This window comes from Hylobates moloch, unplaced genomic scaffold (assembly GCF_009828535.3).
Source record: "Hylobates moloch isolate HMO894 unplaced genomic scaffold, HMol_V3 SCAFFOLD_19, whole genome shotgun sequence".
In the NCBI taxonomy this organism is placed as follows: Eukaryota; Metazoa; Chordata; class Mammalia; order Primates; family Hylobatidae; genus Hylobates; species Hylobates moloch.
Genome location: NW_026652294.1, coordinates 73,921,695 through 73,942,479, shown reverse-complemented (window position 1 = coordinate 73,942,479; position 20,785 = coordinate 73,921,695). Strand labels below are relative to the sequence as shown.

Below are 20,785 nucleotides of genomic sequence, written 5' to 3'. Positions count from 1 at the left end.
TAACCTGTCTCTGCACCCATGTAATCCCACTCATTCCTCGAGACCTCCCACAAACCGGAATGTTTTCCAGCCCCTTCCACCTCATAAAGAAGCAAGACTTTTCATTAAACTTTTTAAAACAAAATTTTGAATTCTGAACCATGCAACATATTTTGTTTTAAAAAGGAGAAGACGCCAGGTGCGATGGCTCATACTTGTAATCCCAGCACTTTTGGAGGCTGAGGTGGGCAGATCACTTGAGGCCAGGAGTTTGAGACCAGTCTGGCCAACATAGTGAAACCCTATCTCTACTAAAAATACAAAAATTAGCCACGTGTGGTGGTGGGCACCTGTAATCCCAGCTACTCAGGAGGCTGAGGCAGGAGAATCACTTGAACCGAGGAGGAGGAGGTTGCAGTGAGAGGAGATTGCACCGTCGCACTCCAGCCTGGGCAACAGAGCCAGACGCTATCTCAATTAAAAAAAAAAAAAAGTGCCTGCTTCTCCACTACATTACTCTCTGTTCACGTCAACTTCTTTTTCTTTTTCTGAGACAGAATCTCACTCTGTCACCCAGGCTGGAGTGCAGTGGCGTGATCTCGGTTCACTGTAGCCTCTGCCTCCCGGTTCAAGCAATTCCCCTGTCTCAGCCTCCCGAGTAGCTGGGGTTACAGGTGTGCGCCATCACGCCCGGCTAATTTTTGTATTTTTAGTAGAGATGGGGTTTCACCATGTTGGCCAGGCTGGTCTTGAACTCCTGACTTAGGTGATCCGCCCACCTTGGCCTCCCAAAGTGCTGGGATTAAAGGTGTGCGCCACTGCCTCCGGCCCACATCAACTTCTAATTTACCTCTTAGCACTTGTATCTGGGCTTATCCAAGTTTTTGCTGACTTGTTTACTACTTGCCTTCTACTAGAATGTACTTTCCACAAGGACAAGGACTTCAGAAACTTCTTAGATAAAGCAAGCAAGTCAGGGCTGCAGGGCTTGGCAAGGGCAGCACTGAGTGCACGCATGCCTGTGTGCGAAGGTGGGTGAATGGGGCTGAGCAGGAGGGAAGACTAGATTAGCTATCCTCTTCCAAAAAAGGATATTATCACTCAGATCTTCTTGAAGAAAAGGCTTATCCCAAGTTTATCCCAGTTTTAGTGAGAGCTCAGGACTCAACTGAAACAAATCTCTTTTGTGTCCTCTCTGTATTAACAAAACTAAAAATCAACCTACCCTCAAGGATTCTGCCACACCTCTGGCTAGGGAAAGTTTGCAGCTTATTGTAAATTACTCTTGGGTCTTGCTTCTTCTGTGGTGACCCTCCCATATCACAAAACATTCTCAAAGAAAAGGGAAAGGAACTAAAGTTACATCTGAAGGGAGCTTAGAAATCATGCAATTCACTTCCCTCTTTCCATTTGGATACAGAACTGGTCCCAGAGAAGATGACTGGTTTCAGGATAGTCCCAAGCACCCCTCTCCCCAAACCACCATCCTTGACGTCTGTCTGAAGCCCATGAAATGCTCATTCTCCTGCCAGCACTCATTATTTTGGGCAGGTGAAATGTTCAGGAGACTCCACTTACCATCCAACAGCCAGCTATACTGGGTGAGATTTTTCAGCTCATGAAGGGCCAGCCGAGTCATGACATCATCTGGGATGAGTTTCCCTTGGTCAATGAAAGCCTTGGCTAACACGCCAATTTCTACAGCAAAAGGGGGAAAAAATCAGTAAGTGCATTTGTTTTATCCCATTCCAGGCACCTCGGAACGAGTTGCCTAAAGGGGAAGTCTGAATGGCATACTCATCTGAAAATGTGCATCATCAACTTTTCTGATAAAAAGAAAGGTTACGGCCGGGAGCAGTGGCTCATACCTGTAATCCTAGCACTTTGGGAGGCCGAGGTGGGTGGATCACCTGAGGAAAGGAGTTCAAGACTAGCCTGGCCAACATGGTGAAACCCAGTCTCTACAGAAATAAAAAAATTAGCCGGACACGATGGCGGGTGCCTGTAATCCCAGCTACTTGGGAGTAGCTTGAACCCAGGTGGGAGGCAGGAGAATCGCTTGAACCCAGGAGGCAGAGGTTGCAGCGAGCCGAGATCGTGCCATTGCACTTCAGCCTGGGCAACAGAGTGAGACTCTGTCTCAAAAACAAAAACAAAAACAAAGGTTACAAAATAATCTAAACTTCAGATTCTTCATTATGGAAAAATATATAAATGTAAATATATAGACAGAAAAAATATGCAAAGGTATAGACCAATATGTTAATAGTAGTTATCTCCGTGTGATAGAATTGAGTGTTTTTAAAAATATATATGTACTGTTCTGTATTTCCTACCAGAAAAAATTATGAAATAGCTGAAATTATTTTCTTTAAAAATAAGAATTTGAAATCATGATTATTTTGAAATGATTCCGTTTAAATGCCTGCTATCATGTTATTAGAGAGACTTTTCCAATCCTGTAAAACAGGTGCTGCTATCGTGACACAATTCAGTTTTTAACCAGATTAGTATTGTGATTATGTTATATTTTTACTAACAAAACACTCTGGAAAATGATTTACGAACAATTTAATAATATTACCTACAACTATATGTCACTCTTATGCAATAGTATTTTAATTTCTTCACGTGCCCTTACCAAACTATTTCTATACCTTCAGAACCGTAATACCATCATAATCTGTGTATCTACAATTTTATGTTCTTTTTGTCACTTAGCATTATTTAATAAATACTTTTCCATGGTTTTATATAGTCATTTTAGGTAACCATATTACACTCCAAATATAAGATATTTAGAAATAAATATATAAAACTACACTTTATGACAGCAGTACTGCTGGACATTTAAATTGTGTAAATTAGTCTTGATTTTTCCTCATCACCAAAGACTCTTGTTTTTTTGCTTTTCTTTTATTTTATTCCTCTTTGGGATTATTTCCAATAAATAAATTCCCAGATGTCAGATTAAAGGGTCAAGGTATATATGAACATTTTCCTAACTCTTGGTATGAATTGCCATACGGACCCCAAAACAGGTTCTAAATTGTCAGATTCATGAAACTTTAGACTTTTAACCAAGAACATATTCTAAATTGTCAGATTCATGAAACTTCAGATTTTTAACCAAGAACAGTAACTGCATGGACACAGGCTGTCATGTGGCAGGTGTGCAGCTAGATTTGCAGACTGCACTTAGAAGAGGGCTTGGCAGATGGAGAGCTCAGGACTCACTAAAACAGCCTTATACTTAATATGTGAACCTCTCTGTCTCCAGGCTTTTGACCACTGCTCTGGGGAGGGACAGCTTCAACCTCATCAACAGCATTTGGAAAAAAAATGTAAAAACATGCAATTCTCTAGGGCCAAGTCCCAAAAAAACCTGTTATTGGCCTCTCCCCTCACCTCTCACTCTTCAGGCCAAGCCCTCTTCTAAATCCCCAACCAGCTGCAACAGATGGGTTAGAAGATGTGGTTAATTAATAAAGTACTTAATTTTATCAGTATATGAATAGCTGTAAGAAAAGATTCTCTGCCCTTGCCACTTCTATACAATATTAGAGATTCTAGCCAAGGTAATTAGTCCAGAAAAAGAAATACAAAGCATCCAGATAAAAAGAAGTAAAACTATGTCTAAAGCCAACGGTTTGAGATCAGCTTAGGCAACATGGTGAGACCCCATCTCTACAAAAGATTAAAAAATTAGCTGGGTGTGGTGGCACACGGCTGTAGTCTCAGCTACTCAGGAGACTGAGGTGGGAGGATTGCTTGAGCCCAGGAGGTCAAGGCTACAATAAGCCATGATCATGCTACTGCACTCCAGCCTGGGCAACAGAGTGAGACCCTGTCTCAAAAAAAAAAAAAAAATCATAGAATTGAAAGTCCAGAAATAACCTTTCAAATTTATAGTAAACTGATTTTTAATAGGATGCGAAAATAAATGAATGAAGAAAAAGTAGTCTTTTTCACAAATGCTCCTGGGACAAATAAACATCCAGATGAAAAGGAATGAAGTTAGACCTCTACCATGTATAAAAATTAACTCAATATAGGTCATAAACCTAAATGTAAGTGCTTAAGCTACTAAACTTTTTTTTTTTTTTTTTTTTTTTTTGAGACAGAGTCTCGCTCTTGTCACCCAGGCTAAAGTGCAATGATGTAATCTTGGCTCACTGCAACCTCCCCCTCCCAGGTTCAAGTGATTCTCCTGCCTCAGCCTCCCAAGTAGCTGGGATTACAGGTGCCCACCACCATGCCCAGCTAATTTTTGTATTTTTAGTAGAGACAGGGTTTCACCATGTTGGCCAGGCTCGAACTCCTGACCTCGTGATCTGCCCGCCTCGGCCTCCCAAAGTGCTGGGATTACAGGTGTGAGCCACTGCGTCCAGCCTAAAAACTCTTAATAGAAAACACAGGTATAAATCTTCATCACTATGCATTAGGCAATGGTTTCTAGATATCAAACCGGGAGCACAACTAACAAAGGAAACAAATAGATACATTGGACTTCATTAAAATTAAAAACTTTGTGCTTCAAAGAACACCATTAAGAAAGTGAGGCCGGGTGCAGTGGCTCCTGCCTGTAATCCCAGCACTTTGGCAGGCTGAGTTGGGCAGATCACCTGAGGTCAGGAGTTCGAGACCAGCCTGGCCAACATGGTGAAATCCCATCTTTTTTTTTTTTTTTTGACACGGAGTCTCGCTCTGTCACCCAGGCTGGAGTGCAGTGGCGCAATCTCGGCTCACTGCAAGCTCCGCCTCTGGGGTTCACGCCATTCTCCTGCCTCAGCCGCTCGAGTAGCTGGGACTACAGGCGTCCGCTACCACGCCCGGCTAATTTTTTGGTATTTTTTAGTAGAGGCAGGGTTTCACCATGTTAGCCAGGATGGCCTCGATCTCCTGACCTCGTGATCCGCCCGCCTCGGCCTCCCAAAGTGCTGGGATTACAAGCGTGAGCCACTGCGCCTGGCCAAAACCCCATCTGGTAAAAAAGAAACGAGACGAAACGAAACGAAACGAAACGAAACGAAACGAAAAAGAAAAAAGAAAAGAAAAGAAAAGAAAAGAAAACCAAAACAAAACAAAACAAAAGAAAAAAGAAAAGAAGTGAAAAAACAATGCATAGCATGGGATGGAAGAAAAATTTTGCAAATCATGTATCTGGTAAGGAATTTGTATCTAGAATATCTAAAGAACTCTTACAACTCAACAATTTAAAAAAATGTTAAATGGGTATAGGATCTGAATACACATTTCTTCAAAGATATACAAATGGCCAATAAGCCCATGAACACAGATCAACATCCTTAATCATTAGGGAAGTCAAATGAAAACCACAAGGAGATACTACTTCACATTCACGAACATGGTTATAGTCAAAAGGCACATACAGGCCTACCCTGGAGATATTGTGGATTTGGTTCCAGACCACTACAATAAAGTGAATATGTGAGTCACACAAATTTTTTGGTTCCTCAGTGCATATAAAAGTTATAGATTTACATTACATTGTAGTCTATTAAGTGCAATAGCATTATGTCTAAAATAACAATGTACCTACCTTAATTTAAAATAGTTTTATTGCTAAAAAATGTTAATGATCATCTGAGCCTTCGGAGAGTCTTAATCTTTTTGCTGATGGAGGGTCTTGCCTCCACGGCTGATGGCTGCTGACTGATCAGGATGGAGGTTGCTAATCGATGAGGTGGCTGTGCAATTGCGTAAAATAAGACAACAATAAAGTCTGCCTCATCAACTGACTCTTCTTTTCACCAAAAACTACTCTGTAGCATGCAGTGTTGTGTGATAGTATTTTATCCACAGTAGAACTTCTTTCAAAACTGTAGGCTATCCTCTCAGACCCTCTGCTCCTTTTTCAACTAAGTTTAAGTCATATTCTAAATCCTTTGTTGCCATTTGAATAATGCTCACAGCATCTTCACCAGGACTAGATTCTACCTCAAGAAACCATGTTCTTTGCTCATTCATTAAAAGCAACTCCTCATCCATTCAAGTTTTATGAGCTTGCAGCAATCCAGTCACATCTTCAGGCTCCACTTCTGATCCTAGTTCTCTTGCTATTTCCACCATATGTGTAATTACTTCCTACATTGAAGGCTTGAACCCCTTAAAGTCATCCATGAGGGTTGGAATCAACTTCTTCCAAACTCCTGTTAATGTTGACACTTTGACCTTCTTCCTGAATCATGAGTGTTCTTCCCGGCATCTAGAATGGCGCATCCTTTCCCTAAGTTTTTCTATTTACTTTGCCCAAATCCATCAGAGAAATCACTACCTATATAGCAGCTGAACCTTATGAAATGTATTTTTTAAATAATAAAACTTGAGAGTTGAAATTACTCCTTGATCCATGGGCTACAGAATGGATGTTGTGTCAGCAGGCATGAAAACAACAAGAATTTCCTTGTACATCTCCAGCAGAGCTTTTGGGTGACCAGGTGCATTGTCAATGAGCAGTAATACTTTCAAACGAATCTTTTTCTCTCAACAATAGTTCTCAACAGTGGGCTTCAAATAGTCAGTAAACCGTGCTATAAACAGATGTGCTGTCATCCAGGCTTTGTCATTCCATTTACAGAGCACAGGCAGGGTAGATTTAGATAATTCTCAAGGCCCTAGGATTTTTGGAATGGTAAATGAGCACCGGCTTCAACTTAAAGTCACCAGCTGCATTAGTCCCTAGCAAGAGAGTCAGCCTGTCCTTTGAAGCTTTGAAGTCAAGCATTGACTTCTCTTCTCCAGCAATGGAAGTCCTAGATGGCATCTTTTTCCAACAGAAGGCTGTTTTGTTTACATTGAAAATCTGTTAGTGTAGACACCTTCATCAATGATCTTAGCTAGATTTTCTGGATAACTTGCTGCAGCTTCTACATCGGCACTCGCACTTTCATGTTATAGAGACGGCTTCTTTCCTTAAACCCCATGAACCAACCTCTGCTAGCTTCAAATTTTTATTCTGCAGCTTCAACACATCTCTCAGCCTTCAATGAATTGAAGAGAATTAGGGCCTTGCTCTGGATTGGGCTTTGGCTGAATGGATGATGTGGCTGGTTGGATCTTCTTTCCAGACCACGCAAGCTTTCTCCATATCAGCAACAAGGCTGTTTCACTTTCTTGTGCTCCAGTAGGAGCAGCACTTTTAATTTCCTTCAAGGTCTTCCTTTGCACTTACAACTTGGCTAACTGGTGCAAGAAGCCTAGTTTCAGCCTGTCTTGGTTTTCAGCATGCCTTCCTCACTAAGCTTAATCATTTCTAGCTTTTGATTTAAAGTGAGAGATGTGCCACTCTCTTCCTTCAACTTGAACACTTAGAGGCCACTGTAGGGTTATTAACTGGCCTAATTTCAATATTGTTGTGTCTCAGGGAATAGGGAAGCTCGAGGAGAGAGAGACAAGGGAATGGCTAGTTAGTGGAGCAGTCAGAACACACATAACATTTATCAATTAAGTTTGCCATCTTATATGGGTGTAGTTCATGGCACCCCAAAACAATTATAATAGTAACATCAAAGATCACTGATCACAGATCACTTTAACAGATATAACAATGAAAATATTTTAAATATTGCAAAAGTTACTAAAAATGTAAAACAGAAATGGGAAGTGCGCACGTGTTGGAAAAATGGGACCAACAGCCTTGCTTGACACAGAGTTGCCACAAAACTTAGATTTGTAAAAAAAAAAATACAGTACCTGAGAAGCACAATAAAACAACATATGCCTTTAAAAACAAGTGTTAGGCCAGGCGCGGTGGCTCATGCCTGTAATCCCAGCACTTCGGGAGGTCGAGGCAGGCACATCACCTGAGGTCAGGAGTTCGAGACCAGCCTGACCAAAATGGTGAAACCCTGTCTCTACTAGCAATACAAAAATTAGCTGGGTGTGGTGGTGCACCCCTGTAGTCCCAGCTAACTGGGAGGCTAAGGCAGGAGAATTGCTTGAACCTGGGAGGCAGAGGTTGCAGTGAGCTGACTAGCTGCCACTGCACTCCAGTCTGGGCGACAGAGTGCAACTGTGTCTCAAACAAAAAAATAAATAAAAACAAGTGTTGGTAAGAATGTGGAGAAACTGTAACCCTCATATATTGCTGGGTAGCATTATAAAATGGTGTAGCCAATTTGTAAAACAGTGTGGTAGTTTTTTTAAAGGTTGAACACGGTTACCAAGCCCTGTGTGGTGACTCACACCTGCAATCCCAGCACTTTGGGAGGCCAAGGAAGGAGTTTCACTTGAGGCCAGGAGTTCAAGACCAGCCTGGGCAACACAGCAAGACCATGTCTCTACAAATATATATATATATTTTGAGATGGAGTTTTGCTCTTTTTGCCCAGGCTGGAGTGCAATGGGGCAATCTTGGCTCACTGCAACCTCTGCCTCCCGGGTTCAAGCGAGTCTCCTGCCTCCACCTCCTGAGTAGCTGGGATTACAGGCATGTGCCACCACACACAGCTAATTTTGTATTTTTAGTAGGGACAGGGTTTCACCATGTTGGTCAGGCTGGTGTTGAACTCCTGACTTTGGGTGATCTACCCACCTTTGCCTCCCAAAGTGCTGTGATTACAGGCATGAGCCACCGCACCCAGCTTAAATAAAATTTTTTAAATTAGCTGGGTGATTGGTATGTGTTTCTAGTTCCAGCTATTCAGGAGGCTGAGGCCCAGGAGCTCAATGCTGCAGTCAGCCATAATCGCGCCACTGTACTCCAGCCTGGGTGACAGAGCAAGACCCTGTCTTTCGGGGAGGGGGGCGGGGAGGAAGACAGTTACCATAAGAGATAGCAATTCCTCCCCTCGCTATATGCCCATGAGAAATAAAAACAAATGGCCAGCTGTGGTGGCTCATGCCTGTAATCCCAATGTTTTGGGAGCCAACACAGGAAGACTGCTCAAGCCTAAGAGTTCCTGACCAGCCTGGGCAACACAGCAAGACCCTACGTCTAAATAAAACAAATACGGGCATTGTGGTGCACGCCTGTAGCCTCAGCTACTTGGGAGGCGCAGGTGGGAGGATCGCTTGGGCGCAGGAGTTCAGCGCTGCTGCTGTTGAGTTATGATTGCACCACTGCACTCCAGCCTGGGTGACAGAGAAGAGACTGTGTCTCTTAAAAAAAAAAAAAGAAAAAGAAATATGTCTACACAAAAACTTGTAAACGAATGTTCATAGTGGCATTATTTAAAATAACAAAGTAGAAACAAGTCAAATGTCCATCAACTGATGAACAGATAAATAAAATGTGGTATATCAAGACAATGGGATATTATTCAGCAAAAAAAGAAATGAAGTACTGATACATGTTACAGCATAGATGAACCTTCAAACATGCTCAGTGAAAGAAGCCAGACACAAAAGACTATATATCGTAGGATTCCATTTGCATAAAATGTTTAGAATAGGCAAATCTAAAGAGATGGGAAGAAGATTAGTAGTTGCCAAAGGCTGGGAGGGTTGGGGAGAAATGGGTAATGACTGCTAATGAGAACAGCGTTTCTTTTTGGAGTGATAAAAATGTTCTAAAATTGATTGAGGTGATGGTTGGACAACTTTGGATATGCTAAAAACCACTGAATCATACACTTGACAAGGGGTAATTGTATGGTATGTGAATTAAATCTCAACACAGATTTTGTTTGTTAAAAAATAGAACAGATGAAAAATTCCCAGTAAGAAAAAAAATAAAAAACCACTCATAGTCTCATCACTACTCAGAGATAATTATTGTTTTTGTTTTTTTAATTTTATTATTATTACACTTTAAGTTTTAGGGTACATGTGCACAATGTGCAGGTTTGTTACATATGTATACATGTGCCATGTTGGTGTGCTGCACCCATTAACTCGTCATTTAGCATTAGGTATATCTCCTAATGCTATCCCTCCCTCCTCCCTATTGTTAATGATAATACAAAAACTTTCATTGCCTGTGGTCCCAGCTATTCAGGAAACTGAGGTGGGAGGATTGCTTGAGCCCAGGAGGTCAAGGCTGCAGTGAGCCATGACCGCACTACTGCACTCCAGCCTTGGTGACAGAGCAAGACCTTGTCTCAGGAAAAACAAAAACAAAACAAAAACCAGGTATTTTTGTTTTGTTTATATATAGATAGATAATCCTATGTGTAGTCTAATAATCTGTTTTTCATTTATCACGAACTTTTTTATGTTTGTATGATTTAATTAGAACAAGAAAGACATTGAGAATAGATTGATATCTTAAACATTCTAAATAGATTTTTGTGTGATAAGAAAGAATTGTTATTTTTCTCTTTTGTTTTATGTGTTAAATATATTATCTTGTATATGGTTATTGTGAAAAAAATCTAATTTTAAATTGCAGTACTGAATGGAAGTTACATGAGTTTTTATCTTCTCAATTATAATTGCTCTGTGAACTTCCACTTTGATAATTATGGACCGAGTTTCTGCTACCTGATCTGCACATCTTTTGATTGCCTTACTTGGCTGGAAGGATGATCTTGTAACTGTTGATGTTGGTTTTACCTACTGATATTGCCATTCTTTCTCAAATGTCAAGTGTTTTTATGTTATTGTTCTTGTTGTTGTTTCATAATTTTTATTATAATTTCAGGGATATATGTGCAGGTTTGTTACATAGGTGAACTTGTGTCATAGGGGTTTGTTGTACAGATTATTTCATCACCCAGGTATTAAGCCTAGTATCCATTAGTTATTTTTCCTGATCCTCTCCCTCCTCCCCACTTCCATCCTCTGAAAGCCCCTAGTGTGAATTGTTCCCTCTATGGGTCCATGTGTTCTCATCATTTAGCTCCCACTTATAAGTGAGAACATGAGGTATTTGGTTTTCTTTTCCTGCATTAGTTTGCTAAGGATAATGGCCTCCAGCTCCATCCATGTCCCTGCAAAGGACATAATCTTGTTCATTTTTATGGCTGCACAGTATTTCATGGTGTCTATATCATGAACTTTCTATATCAGTAAGCATTTATCCACAATATTTATTAAAATCTGGAGCCTATAATGCTTCAATTGAAGCTTATTTAAAAAAAAGACTTAACTCCTTAATCCTGAGTCTAAGCAGTTTACATATTACATTTCAAATATATTTACCCCTCCCAAAATTATATGCAAAGACTCTTAACCAGCATGTTCTCTGGAGATATGGTAAACTTTTATCCATTTGATTACCTACATTTAATATTACATCTTAACAGACTCCTCAGAAAAATTCTAGAGTGGACCCTTGAACAACATGGGTTTGAACTGCATAGGGCCACCTCTTCCTCTGCCACTCTTAGGCAACAAAACTGACTCCTCCTCCTCCTCAGTCTACTTGACGCGAAGACAGTGGGGATGAAGACCTTTATGATGATCCGCTTCCATTTAACAAACAGTAAATATATTTTCTTTTCTTATGATTTTCTTTTTTTAGAGACAGGGTCTCGCTCTGACATCCATGCTGGACGGCAGTGGTGTGATCATAGCTCACTGCAGCCTCGACGTGCTAGGTCCAAGTGATCCTCCCACCTCAACCTCTCAAGTAGCTGGGAAAACAGGCACACACCACAACGCCCGGCTAATTTTTTTTTTTTTTTTTTGTAGAGAGGGAGTCTTGCTTTGCCCAAGCTGGTCTTGAACTCCTGGGCTTAAGTGATCCTCCCATCTTGGCTTCCCAAAGTGCTGGGATTACAGGCATGAGCCACTGCACATGGCTGATAATTTCTTAATAACATTTTTTTCTCTCACTTGGTTTATTATAAGAATACAGTATACAATACATATATCATATAAAATATATGTGAATCAATTGTGTATGTTATCGGTAAGGCTTCTGGTCAACAGTAGGCTATTTAAGTTTTGGGGATGTCAAAAGTTACATGTGGATTTTCGACTACACTAGGAATCAGCAACCCTAACCCCAAAGTTGTTCAAGGCCAACTGTATTTCCTTTTTTGATTCAAAAAGTAACAAATCTGGGCACTTCCACAAAACACAAAAGGCAGTTTAGAAGTAAATTATTTATAATAAGCTAATTTTCTACAAAGTTATACACAAAAGTAGGAAAAGAAGGTTAGAGAAAAATAGGGAAACTCAGAATCAACTTTTAAGGATAATAACTAGAAATCCTAAAACATGGAGACATTAGTATGAGAAATAAATGTTTATATTACATAAAAAGCCATTTTAAATTCTGTATCTCCCTTTAAAGTTTCATGTTACCCAAATCAACCACACCTCATATCTGAATGAGCTTATTCAAACTTAGTTTGAGCAGTTATGAAGCACAGAAGAGGGACCTGACCAAACTGTAAATAACGGTTCTCTCTCTCTCTTTTTTTTTTTTTTTCAAAGAGCCAGTGCTGTGGCATGATTATAACTCACTGCAGTCTCAAACCCCTGGGCTCAAGCGATCCTCCCAGCTTAGCTTCCCAAGTAGTTAGGGCTATAGGCAAGCACCATCATGACTGGCTAATTTTTTTTTATTTTTTGTAGAGATAGGGGTCTCACTATGTTGCCCAGGCTTGTCTCAAACTCCTGGACTCTAGTGATCCTACTGCCTTAGCCTCCCAAAGTGCTGGGGTTACAGGGGTGAGCCACCCGCCAACCAGCAGTTCTCTTTCACAGGTGCCAAGAGAAACGGCTACAGAGAATTAATCTAGTTCCTGCCAAAATGCTTTTAGCATTATATAAATGACATAAAACTTAACTTTAAAAATGTGTCAAAACAAAATAAAACTAGGAGAATGTCAGGAAATTAGTTAAATGATAGCTTTACACCCAATCAAGGGCTTAAAAAAAAAAACTTTCTCAAATAATAAACACTTGAGTCAACAAAGTGGTTACCTCTGGGAAGCAGGAAGGAGATGTGCATGGAAGGGGAACTGGAGAGCCCCCAAAGTCCTTGTTTCTCTCTGGTGATGGGTAAATGATGTTCATTTTAGTCTTCTTCTAACCATACCCAGACCTTATAATACTCTGATGCATGGAATATTGCACAAGAATTATATTAAAAATGAAAACCTCCCTTGACCATTGTTCCTCCCGCTAACCATCACTCCATCTCTCTCCTCTTCAGTGAAGCATCCAGAAAGAGTTCCTGTTCCAGGTCTACACTCCCCTTCCCATTCACTCTGCTTCGGATAAATTCTGATTTTGACAACTACATAAATGCCCACCTGGGTCCAGCCTCATCTTATTTCTCCTCCTCCCTCATCCTCCCCATTGGCACTTTACCCTGCAACCACACCCCCAGCAAGGAGCTCTACATACATGGATCCTCGTAGCCTTTACCCAAGCTGCATGGTAAGCTCTTACTGATTTTTCAACACACATCCTAAAAGGCCCTTCATGGTCAAGTGTCCCTCAACCTCCTAGGGAATGGGAAGCTCCCCCTCTGGATTTCCAAATGTCACAGACTTGTCTCTATTGCGACACATATCACTCCAGTGACTACGTGTTTACATGTTGTTATAGATGGAATTATGTCTCCCCTAAATCTGTATGTTGGAACCTAACCCCCAGGGTGACTATATTTGGAAATAGGGATTTAAAGGAGGTAATTAAGATTAAATGAGATCATAAGCGGAGGGCACTAATCCAATAAGCCTGGTGTCTTTATAAGAGGAGGAGGAGATATCAGAGATGCCTGCTTACAGAGGAAAGGCCACGTGAGAACAGTGAGAAGGCAACTAGACAGGCCAGGAAGAAGGGCCTCACCAGAAACCAACTCTGCCAGTGCCTTGTTCTTGTACTTCTAGCCTCCAGAACCATAAGAAAATAAATTATGCGGTTTAAGCCCCCCTGGTGTGTGGTATTGTGTTACGGCAGCCTGAGCTGACTAATACACATGTCCATCTGCCCACCTGCCCTCATGCCCACACTCTGTGAGCACCTAGTGAAATCAGTTGCTCCTGTGTCTCCACTACCTAGCACATATCTGATGCTTAAAGGATCCATGGATAGTTGCCTGAATAAATGGTTAGATGGACAGATGGATGAAGAGATGGATAGATGGAGAGACAAGCTCCCCGGATTCTACTAGATTCTAGCCATGGAATTTTAAAAGGCCTAACTTATTTTGTTAAAAAATACCCATCTAGCAAAAGCCTACTTTCTTTGAGACAGTATTATAACCAGGCTTACCTTTTAAAAATTGTTCTTTAAGTTATTTAAACAAACTATGGTACACCCATAAGATAACAGAAAAAGAGAAAACAACCCAAACGTTCACCAACTTACGAATTGATAAATAAAACACGCCCCATCCATAAAATGGAATTGTATTCAGTGATAAAAAAGAATGAAGTACTAAACATGCTATAGTGTGGATGAGCCTTGAAAACACTAAGCTAAATGAAAGAAGCCAGTCAGAAAAGACCACATATTGTACGACTGCATTTGTATGAAATGTCCAGTATAGAAAACTCAAAACAGACAGGAGGTGAGTTGGTGTTGCCAGGGGCTCAGGTGGAGGGGTGTGGGGTAGGAACAGAAGTGACTGCTAATAGGTATGAAGTTTCTTTTATGGGGTGATGGGTATGTTCTAAAATTATTAAAGAAAAAATATTAATTTTTTAAAAGGTTGGGCACTGTGGCTCGTGCCTGTAATCCCAACACCTTGAGAGGCTAAGGAGGGGAGGATTACTTGAGGCTAGGAGTTCATGACAAGCCTGGACCAACATGGTGAGACTATATATATATATATAGTAAACTAAATAAATATATAAATAAATGAATATATATATATACATATATATATACATATATATGTATATATATATATTTTGGGGAACAGATTCTCGCTGTGTTGCCCAGGCTGGAGTGCAGTGGCACGATCTTGGCTCAGTGCAACCTCCGCCCCCCTGGGCTTAAGCCATTCTCTTGCCTCAGCTTCCCAACAGGCGCCTACAACCATACCCAACTAATTTTATTTTGTATTGTTAGTAGAGACGGGGTCTCACCATGTTGACCAGGCTGATCTCAAACCCCTGACCTCAAATGATCCACCTTCCTCGGCCTCCCAAAGTGCTGAGATTACAGGTGTGAGCCACCATGCCTGGCCAAAAAAATATTTTAAAAAGAAAAAAGAAAAAAATTTTTTAAAGAAAAAATATATTAATTTAAAATTGATGAAGACCAGGTGCAGTAGCTCACGCCTGTAATCCCAGAACTTTGAAAAGCCGAGGTGGGTGGATCGCTTGAGGTAGGGAGTTCGAGACCAGCCCGGCTAACACAGTAAAACCCCATCTCTACTAAAAATACAAAAATTAGCTGGGCATGGTGGCTCACGGCTGTAATCCTAGCTACTCAGGAGGCTGAGGCAGGAGAACCACTTGAACGTGGGAGGCGGAAGTTGCAGTGAGCCGAGATCGTGCCACTGCACTCCAGCCTGGGCAACAGAGCGAGACTCCATTTCAAAAAAAAAAAAGTTGATTTTGGTGATGTCTATACAACTCTGTGAATATATTAAAATCCACTGAGTTTTATACTTTAAATGGATACATTATATGGTACGTTAATTGTATCTCAATAAAGCTATTAGAAAAAATGAAATGGGGCACTCCATATGTAAAGCAGTATTGTTAAAGGTATAAAACAGTATATACAGCATGCTATAATCTGTGTTTTAAAAAACACACAAAGAGAAGCATAGGTAAACATTTGATTGTATAAGCATAAAATATCTTGGAAGAATCTTTTCATGAAATATCCTTTTACATTTTTGGAATTGCCTATTACAAATTAAATGTTTTACCATTCCAAAAAAAAAAAAAAAAACTCCGCTCTGCCATCAGTATCATCCTAATTATGCAAGCCTATGTGCCACAGGTGTACATAATAATGTTTTGTTAGAAATATAGAATCCAGGGACTGACAGAAGTCTTGAAGATTATCTACTACATTCATCTCTCCCATCATATAGGTGAGAATAAATGAGATTCATAAGGGTTGGCCGTCTAGTCTAGGGTTATGTCTCCTTTTTTTTTTTTGTGAGACAGGGTCTCACTCTGTCACTGTGAGTACTGTGGTGCTATTACAGCCCACTGCAGCCTCGAACTCCTGGGTTCAAGCAATCCTCTCGCCTCAGCCTCTCAGAGAACTGAGACTTCAGGCACGTGCCACCACATCCAGCTAATGTTTTTATTTTTTACAGAGATGGGTTCTCACCATGTTACCCAGGCTAGTCTCAATCTCCTGGGTTCAAATGACCCTCCCGCCTTGGCCTTCCAAAGTGTTGAGATTACAGGCATAAGCCACCACACCTAGCCAGGGTTACGTCTCTGAGAAGCACTATGCTACAGTGCAGTTTCTCAGACTAAGCAATCACACGTCAACCTCACGATTTCTACCATAGTTGAACTATTATTCACTGTATAGTTTTTCTTTACTATATAGTTCTTTACTATATAGTTTTCTTTAAAGTGACTTAGCTTTAAAAACTAATAGCTATAATTTTCATGAAATACAGCTTTGATGTGCTAGATTTGTGTCTGTCTGTTTCAATTCTGCTTTGAAATAAATAAGTTTTTGTCAATCTAAAATGTCTGTCTCATGAATCTCATTGTCTAATTCATGTCTATCTCATGAATCTCAACGTGGGAAATACTGCATAGAGAAAAGAGTATTTAACGTAGACAAATCTACGTTTTCACCGTAATCCCCCAATAAATACTGTTTACTATCAAGCAAGTTCTCCTGAACTCAGTCTCCTCATCTTTAAAAAAGAGGCCTGACTTTGGGAGGCCGAGGCAGGTGGATCACCTGAGGTCAGGAGTTGGAGACCAGCCTGCAAATACGGCAAAACCATCTCTACTGAAAATAAATTAGCCAGCCACAGTGGTGCAAGCCTGTAGTCCCAGCTACCTGAGTTGGGAGGCTGAAGCAGGAGAATCGCTTGAACCCAGGAGTCGGAGGTTGCAGTAAGCTGAGATCGTGCCGCTGCACTCCAGCCTGGGTGACAGAGTGGGACTCTGTCTCAAAAAAATAAAATACAATAAAAGAGAGGACTGGATTAAATGTCTTAAGGTCAGATTCAAGTTCCCTGACTCCAAGTTTCAGCGACGACCTACAGTTATTCCAGGTTTACTACTGTCAATGAGTTGCCTAATGTTTCCATTGTCCTTATCACATCTCCTGGGATGATTTTAAACCTTAGCTATAAAATACAGCCATGGGTTATAAAATATAGCACCCTCATGAAACAATGACTGGAAAGTAACTTGGCACAATCCTTCTGTTGTATTATTTGATAGTACCATATTTGTAGAAATTCCATACTAGGAATTTATTTGAAGGAAATAAGCAAAGAGTTGCCAAATGTTTATGTGCAGGGATAGTCATAACAGTATTTATTACAACAAACAATGGTTAACAATATACATGTCCAATAAAAATGTTTAATAACTATACAACTTTGATAAAATTAAACATCTTTCTTTTTGAGACGGAGTTCTGCTCTTTTCACCTAGGCTGGAGTGCAATGGCGCCATCTTGGCTCACTGCAACCTGTGCCTCCCAGGTTCAAGTGATTCTCCTGCCTCAGCCTCCCAAGTAGCTGGGATTACAAGCGCTCGCCACCATGCCTGGCTAATTTTTGTATTTTTAGTAGAGACAGGGTTTTGCCATGTTGGCCAGGCTGGTCTCGAACTCCTGACCTCTGGTGATTCACCCACCTCAGCCTCCCAAAGTGCTGGGATTACAGGCGTGAGCCACCCTGCCCAACTTTAACATCATTTTTAAGACTGCTTAATGATGTGTGAACACGCTCACTATAAATGAGAATAAAAAAGTAACCTATCACTTAGAATATGACAATTTGTTTTTAGAATATAACCATTTTGCAAATACAAATGCAACAGAAATAAAAAAGAAAAAGAAAAAAAAGAATAAAAGAAAATGCACCCAAGGGTTAGTTATAATCATCTCTGTGTGGCAAGGCAGAATTATGAAGGATCTTAATTTACCTTTTTTATATCTGCATGAAATAGATATAGTTTCCTTCTTTTATAATAAATATGCTTTACTTTCTTTTTTTGAGACAGGGTATCACTCTGTCACCCAGCTTGGAGTGCAGTGGCACAATCTCGGCTCGCGACAACCTCTGCATCCCGGGCTCAAGTGATACTCCCACCTCAGCCTCCTGAGAAGCTGGGACCACAGGCGCGAGCCACCATGCCCAGCTAATTTCTTGTATTTTTGAGAGAGACGGGGGTTTTGCCATGTTGCCTAGGCTGGTCTTGAATTCCTGACCTCAAGTGACCTGCCCGCCTCAGCCCCCAAAGTGCTGGGATTACAGGCATGAGCCATCGCGCCAGGCCTACTCTCTTAGACTTTGGTTAACCTGACCCCACCCAGTAGCAGTATCTGGGACTGTTTAATGTTACCTAACTACTTCAATATGTTGCATTAACAACATTTAGCAAGCAAGTCAAACAACCTTTTTTCTTTCTTTCTTTCTTTTTTTGGGATGGGGTCTTGCTCAGGCTGGAGTGCAGCGTTGCAATCTCGGCTCACAGCCACCTCCGCCTCCCAGGTTCAAGCGATTCTCTCTCCTCAGCCTCCCGAGTAGCTAGGACCACAGGTGCCTGCCACTGCGCCCTGCTAATTGTTTTTGAATTTTTTATAGAGACGGAGTTTTACCATGCAGCCCAGGCTGGTCTAGAACTGCTGAGCTCAAGTGATCCGCCCGCCTCGACCTCCCAAAGTGCTGGGATTACAGGTGTGAACTGGTTAAATAAATCATACTAGATTCAGAAAATACATACCTACAAAAACAGAATGAAATGGATTTGTCCATTTTCATGTGAAATATATCCCAGACACAAAGTGAAACCACACTGGTGCAGAGTATATACACATAGTATGATCACATATTACATACAAGAAAAGATACACGTTGGCCAGGCGCGGTGGCTCACGCCTGTAATCCCAGCACTTTGGAAGGCCAAGCCGGGTGGATCATGAGGTCAGGAGATGGAGACCAGCCTGGCTAACACAGTGAAGCCCCATCTCTACTAAAAATACAAAAAATTAGCCCGGCGTGGTGGCATGCGCCTGTAGTCCCAGCTACTAGGGAGGCTGAGACAGGAGAATTGCTTGAACCCAGGAGGCAGACAGAGCAAGACTCCGTCTCAAAAAACAAACAAACCAAAAAGAAAAAAAGAGAAAAAGAGAAAAGATACATGTATCTGCGCTTAAAAAGGAAACCTTTCTAGAAGGAAACTCTGTTCCCCTCCGAAGAATGGGACTGAGGTAGGGAACGAAAGAGGGCGTTGTTTTTTATGCCATGCACGTCTATCCTGTGTCCTAGCCTTACAAAAAAAAAAAAAAGTAAAAAAAAAAAAAAGAAAGAAAAAGGCCTTGTGTAGGCATTATTTCTATGTAAATGGGTTTCAAAATGAGTTTCAAAACGGGTTTTATTTTGAAAAGTAAGGTCAACATTTTTTGAGAAAAAAACTCCTGCTATTGGCTTTTCAAAAACAACCTTCTTAAGAGAGAATTTACATACCACAAATTCACCCATTGTACAGTGTAGATTGTTAACTGGCTTTCGTGCTGAGCTGTAAGAATTTATTTGGCATAAGAAACAAAATATTTTATATAACCATGCACAAGAATAGCCTTCGTGTCTACGAAATCTAGGGATATCAAAATGAGGTAATTTTATGACTGCAACAAGGGTAAATAATACTTGGCCTTCGGAATATGGGGGAAAGGTCAGAACTACAAGATCTCATAGAGCTTAACCACACCAAAAAAAAAAAAAACCATGAAAGAAAGAAAACAAAACAAAACAACAGAACGAACAAACTCTAGCAGGGCTAATGCCAGTCTTCTAAATGCACCAGCACGTTGAATAAGCAGCAGCTCGCTCGCGGGACCCCCAAGAGTGGCTGCCAGGAAGACTTGGGCCTCTGACACAAAGCCCGGTAGTTTCCTTTCATCTCTGAACTCCGAGCTTGACCTAACTTTCCAGTCCCTTCCCCCACTGCCACCCCATAACCCGCCCGAAGCGGCCCACGGAGGCCGGAGGTTTCGGGGCGCAGTCGCTCAGCAGCCCGAGGTCTCTGTCCCGGGCGGCGGGAGGGAAACGCCGCGCCCGCAGCCAGGGACCCGCGTGCCCAGCTTCGGCCCCTCGCCCGCAAAGTCCGACCCGAGTGACAGCGCACGGCCGGCCCTGGGCCCAGAGCTCCCACCTGTGCCCCGCAGCATGTTGTCCCGGAGCAGGTCTCCGCTGGAGAGGTGCTTCAGCTCGAAGTGCGTAGTGATGCGCGACGACACGGTGCCCTTGCCCGAGCCCGGGGCCCCCATGATCACCGCTCGCAGCAGCCGCGCGGACGCCCCCATGGCCGCAGACTGAGGCCCGCACCGCGCGGGCACCAGGGCTTTGGCCTGGCCTGCGCGCCGGCCGGCTGGGAGCGCCGCTAGCAGGCGGCTACTGCGGTTCCCAGGCGTTCCCGGAAGTGAGCCGACAGCCACTGGGGCCGCCCAGACAGCGCCGGACCCCGCTGCCGCACCCGCCTCTGGGCGACCCCGGCGCACCCCCCGCCCCCACCCGGCGCCTGGCCCCGCCCAGCCGCGCAAGCCGCGCCCTCTCTGCGCTCGCTCGGCCGCCCAGCTCCCACCTGAGCCTCTTGCGCGGCCCATTTCCACCGGCCGCTGGGCCCGGATCCCCCCCAGCGCCCGTCTGCACCCACGCCTACGCGCCCTCCACTCAGCTCAGATCTACCTCGGCGCCTCTCCGCGACCCCGGAACCCCGCGCCCTGTCCGGCCCATTCCCAGCCCGGTAGACCGCGCTCCCCTCTGTCC

At 42.3% G+C, this 20,785-nt stretch overlaps 1 protein-coding gene across 3 annotated transcripts in view; it reads right to left on the bottom strand.

Annotated features, from left to right (window-relative positions):
- The window catches only part of AK3 (adenylate kinase 3), a 64,676-nt gene extending 44,178 nt beyond the window's left edge, over positions 1–20,498 (bottom strand). Inside the window, exons 1-3 of one of the 3 annotated variants that reach the window (XM_032137784.3) lie at positions 5,543–5,793; positions 3,388–3,430; positions 1,558–1,677 (exon numbers count right to left, since the gene is read on the bottom strand). In XM_032137784.3, coding sequence (XP_031993675.1) covers positions 1,558–1,618 — 61 coding nt within the window. In that variant the 5' untranslated portion in view covers positions 1,619–1,677; positions 3,388–3,430; positions 5,543–5,793. Of the gene's footprint in view, positions 1–1,557; positions 1,678–3,387; positions 3,431–5,542; positions 5,794–20,171 lie in introns of those variants that run through there. The other 2 variants (XM_058431217.1, XM_032137782.2) reach the window with 2 other exon arrangements.
- Positions 20,499–20,785: the final 287 nt, after the last annotated feature.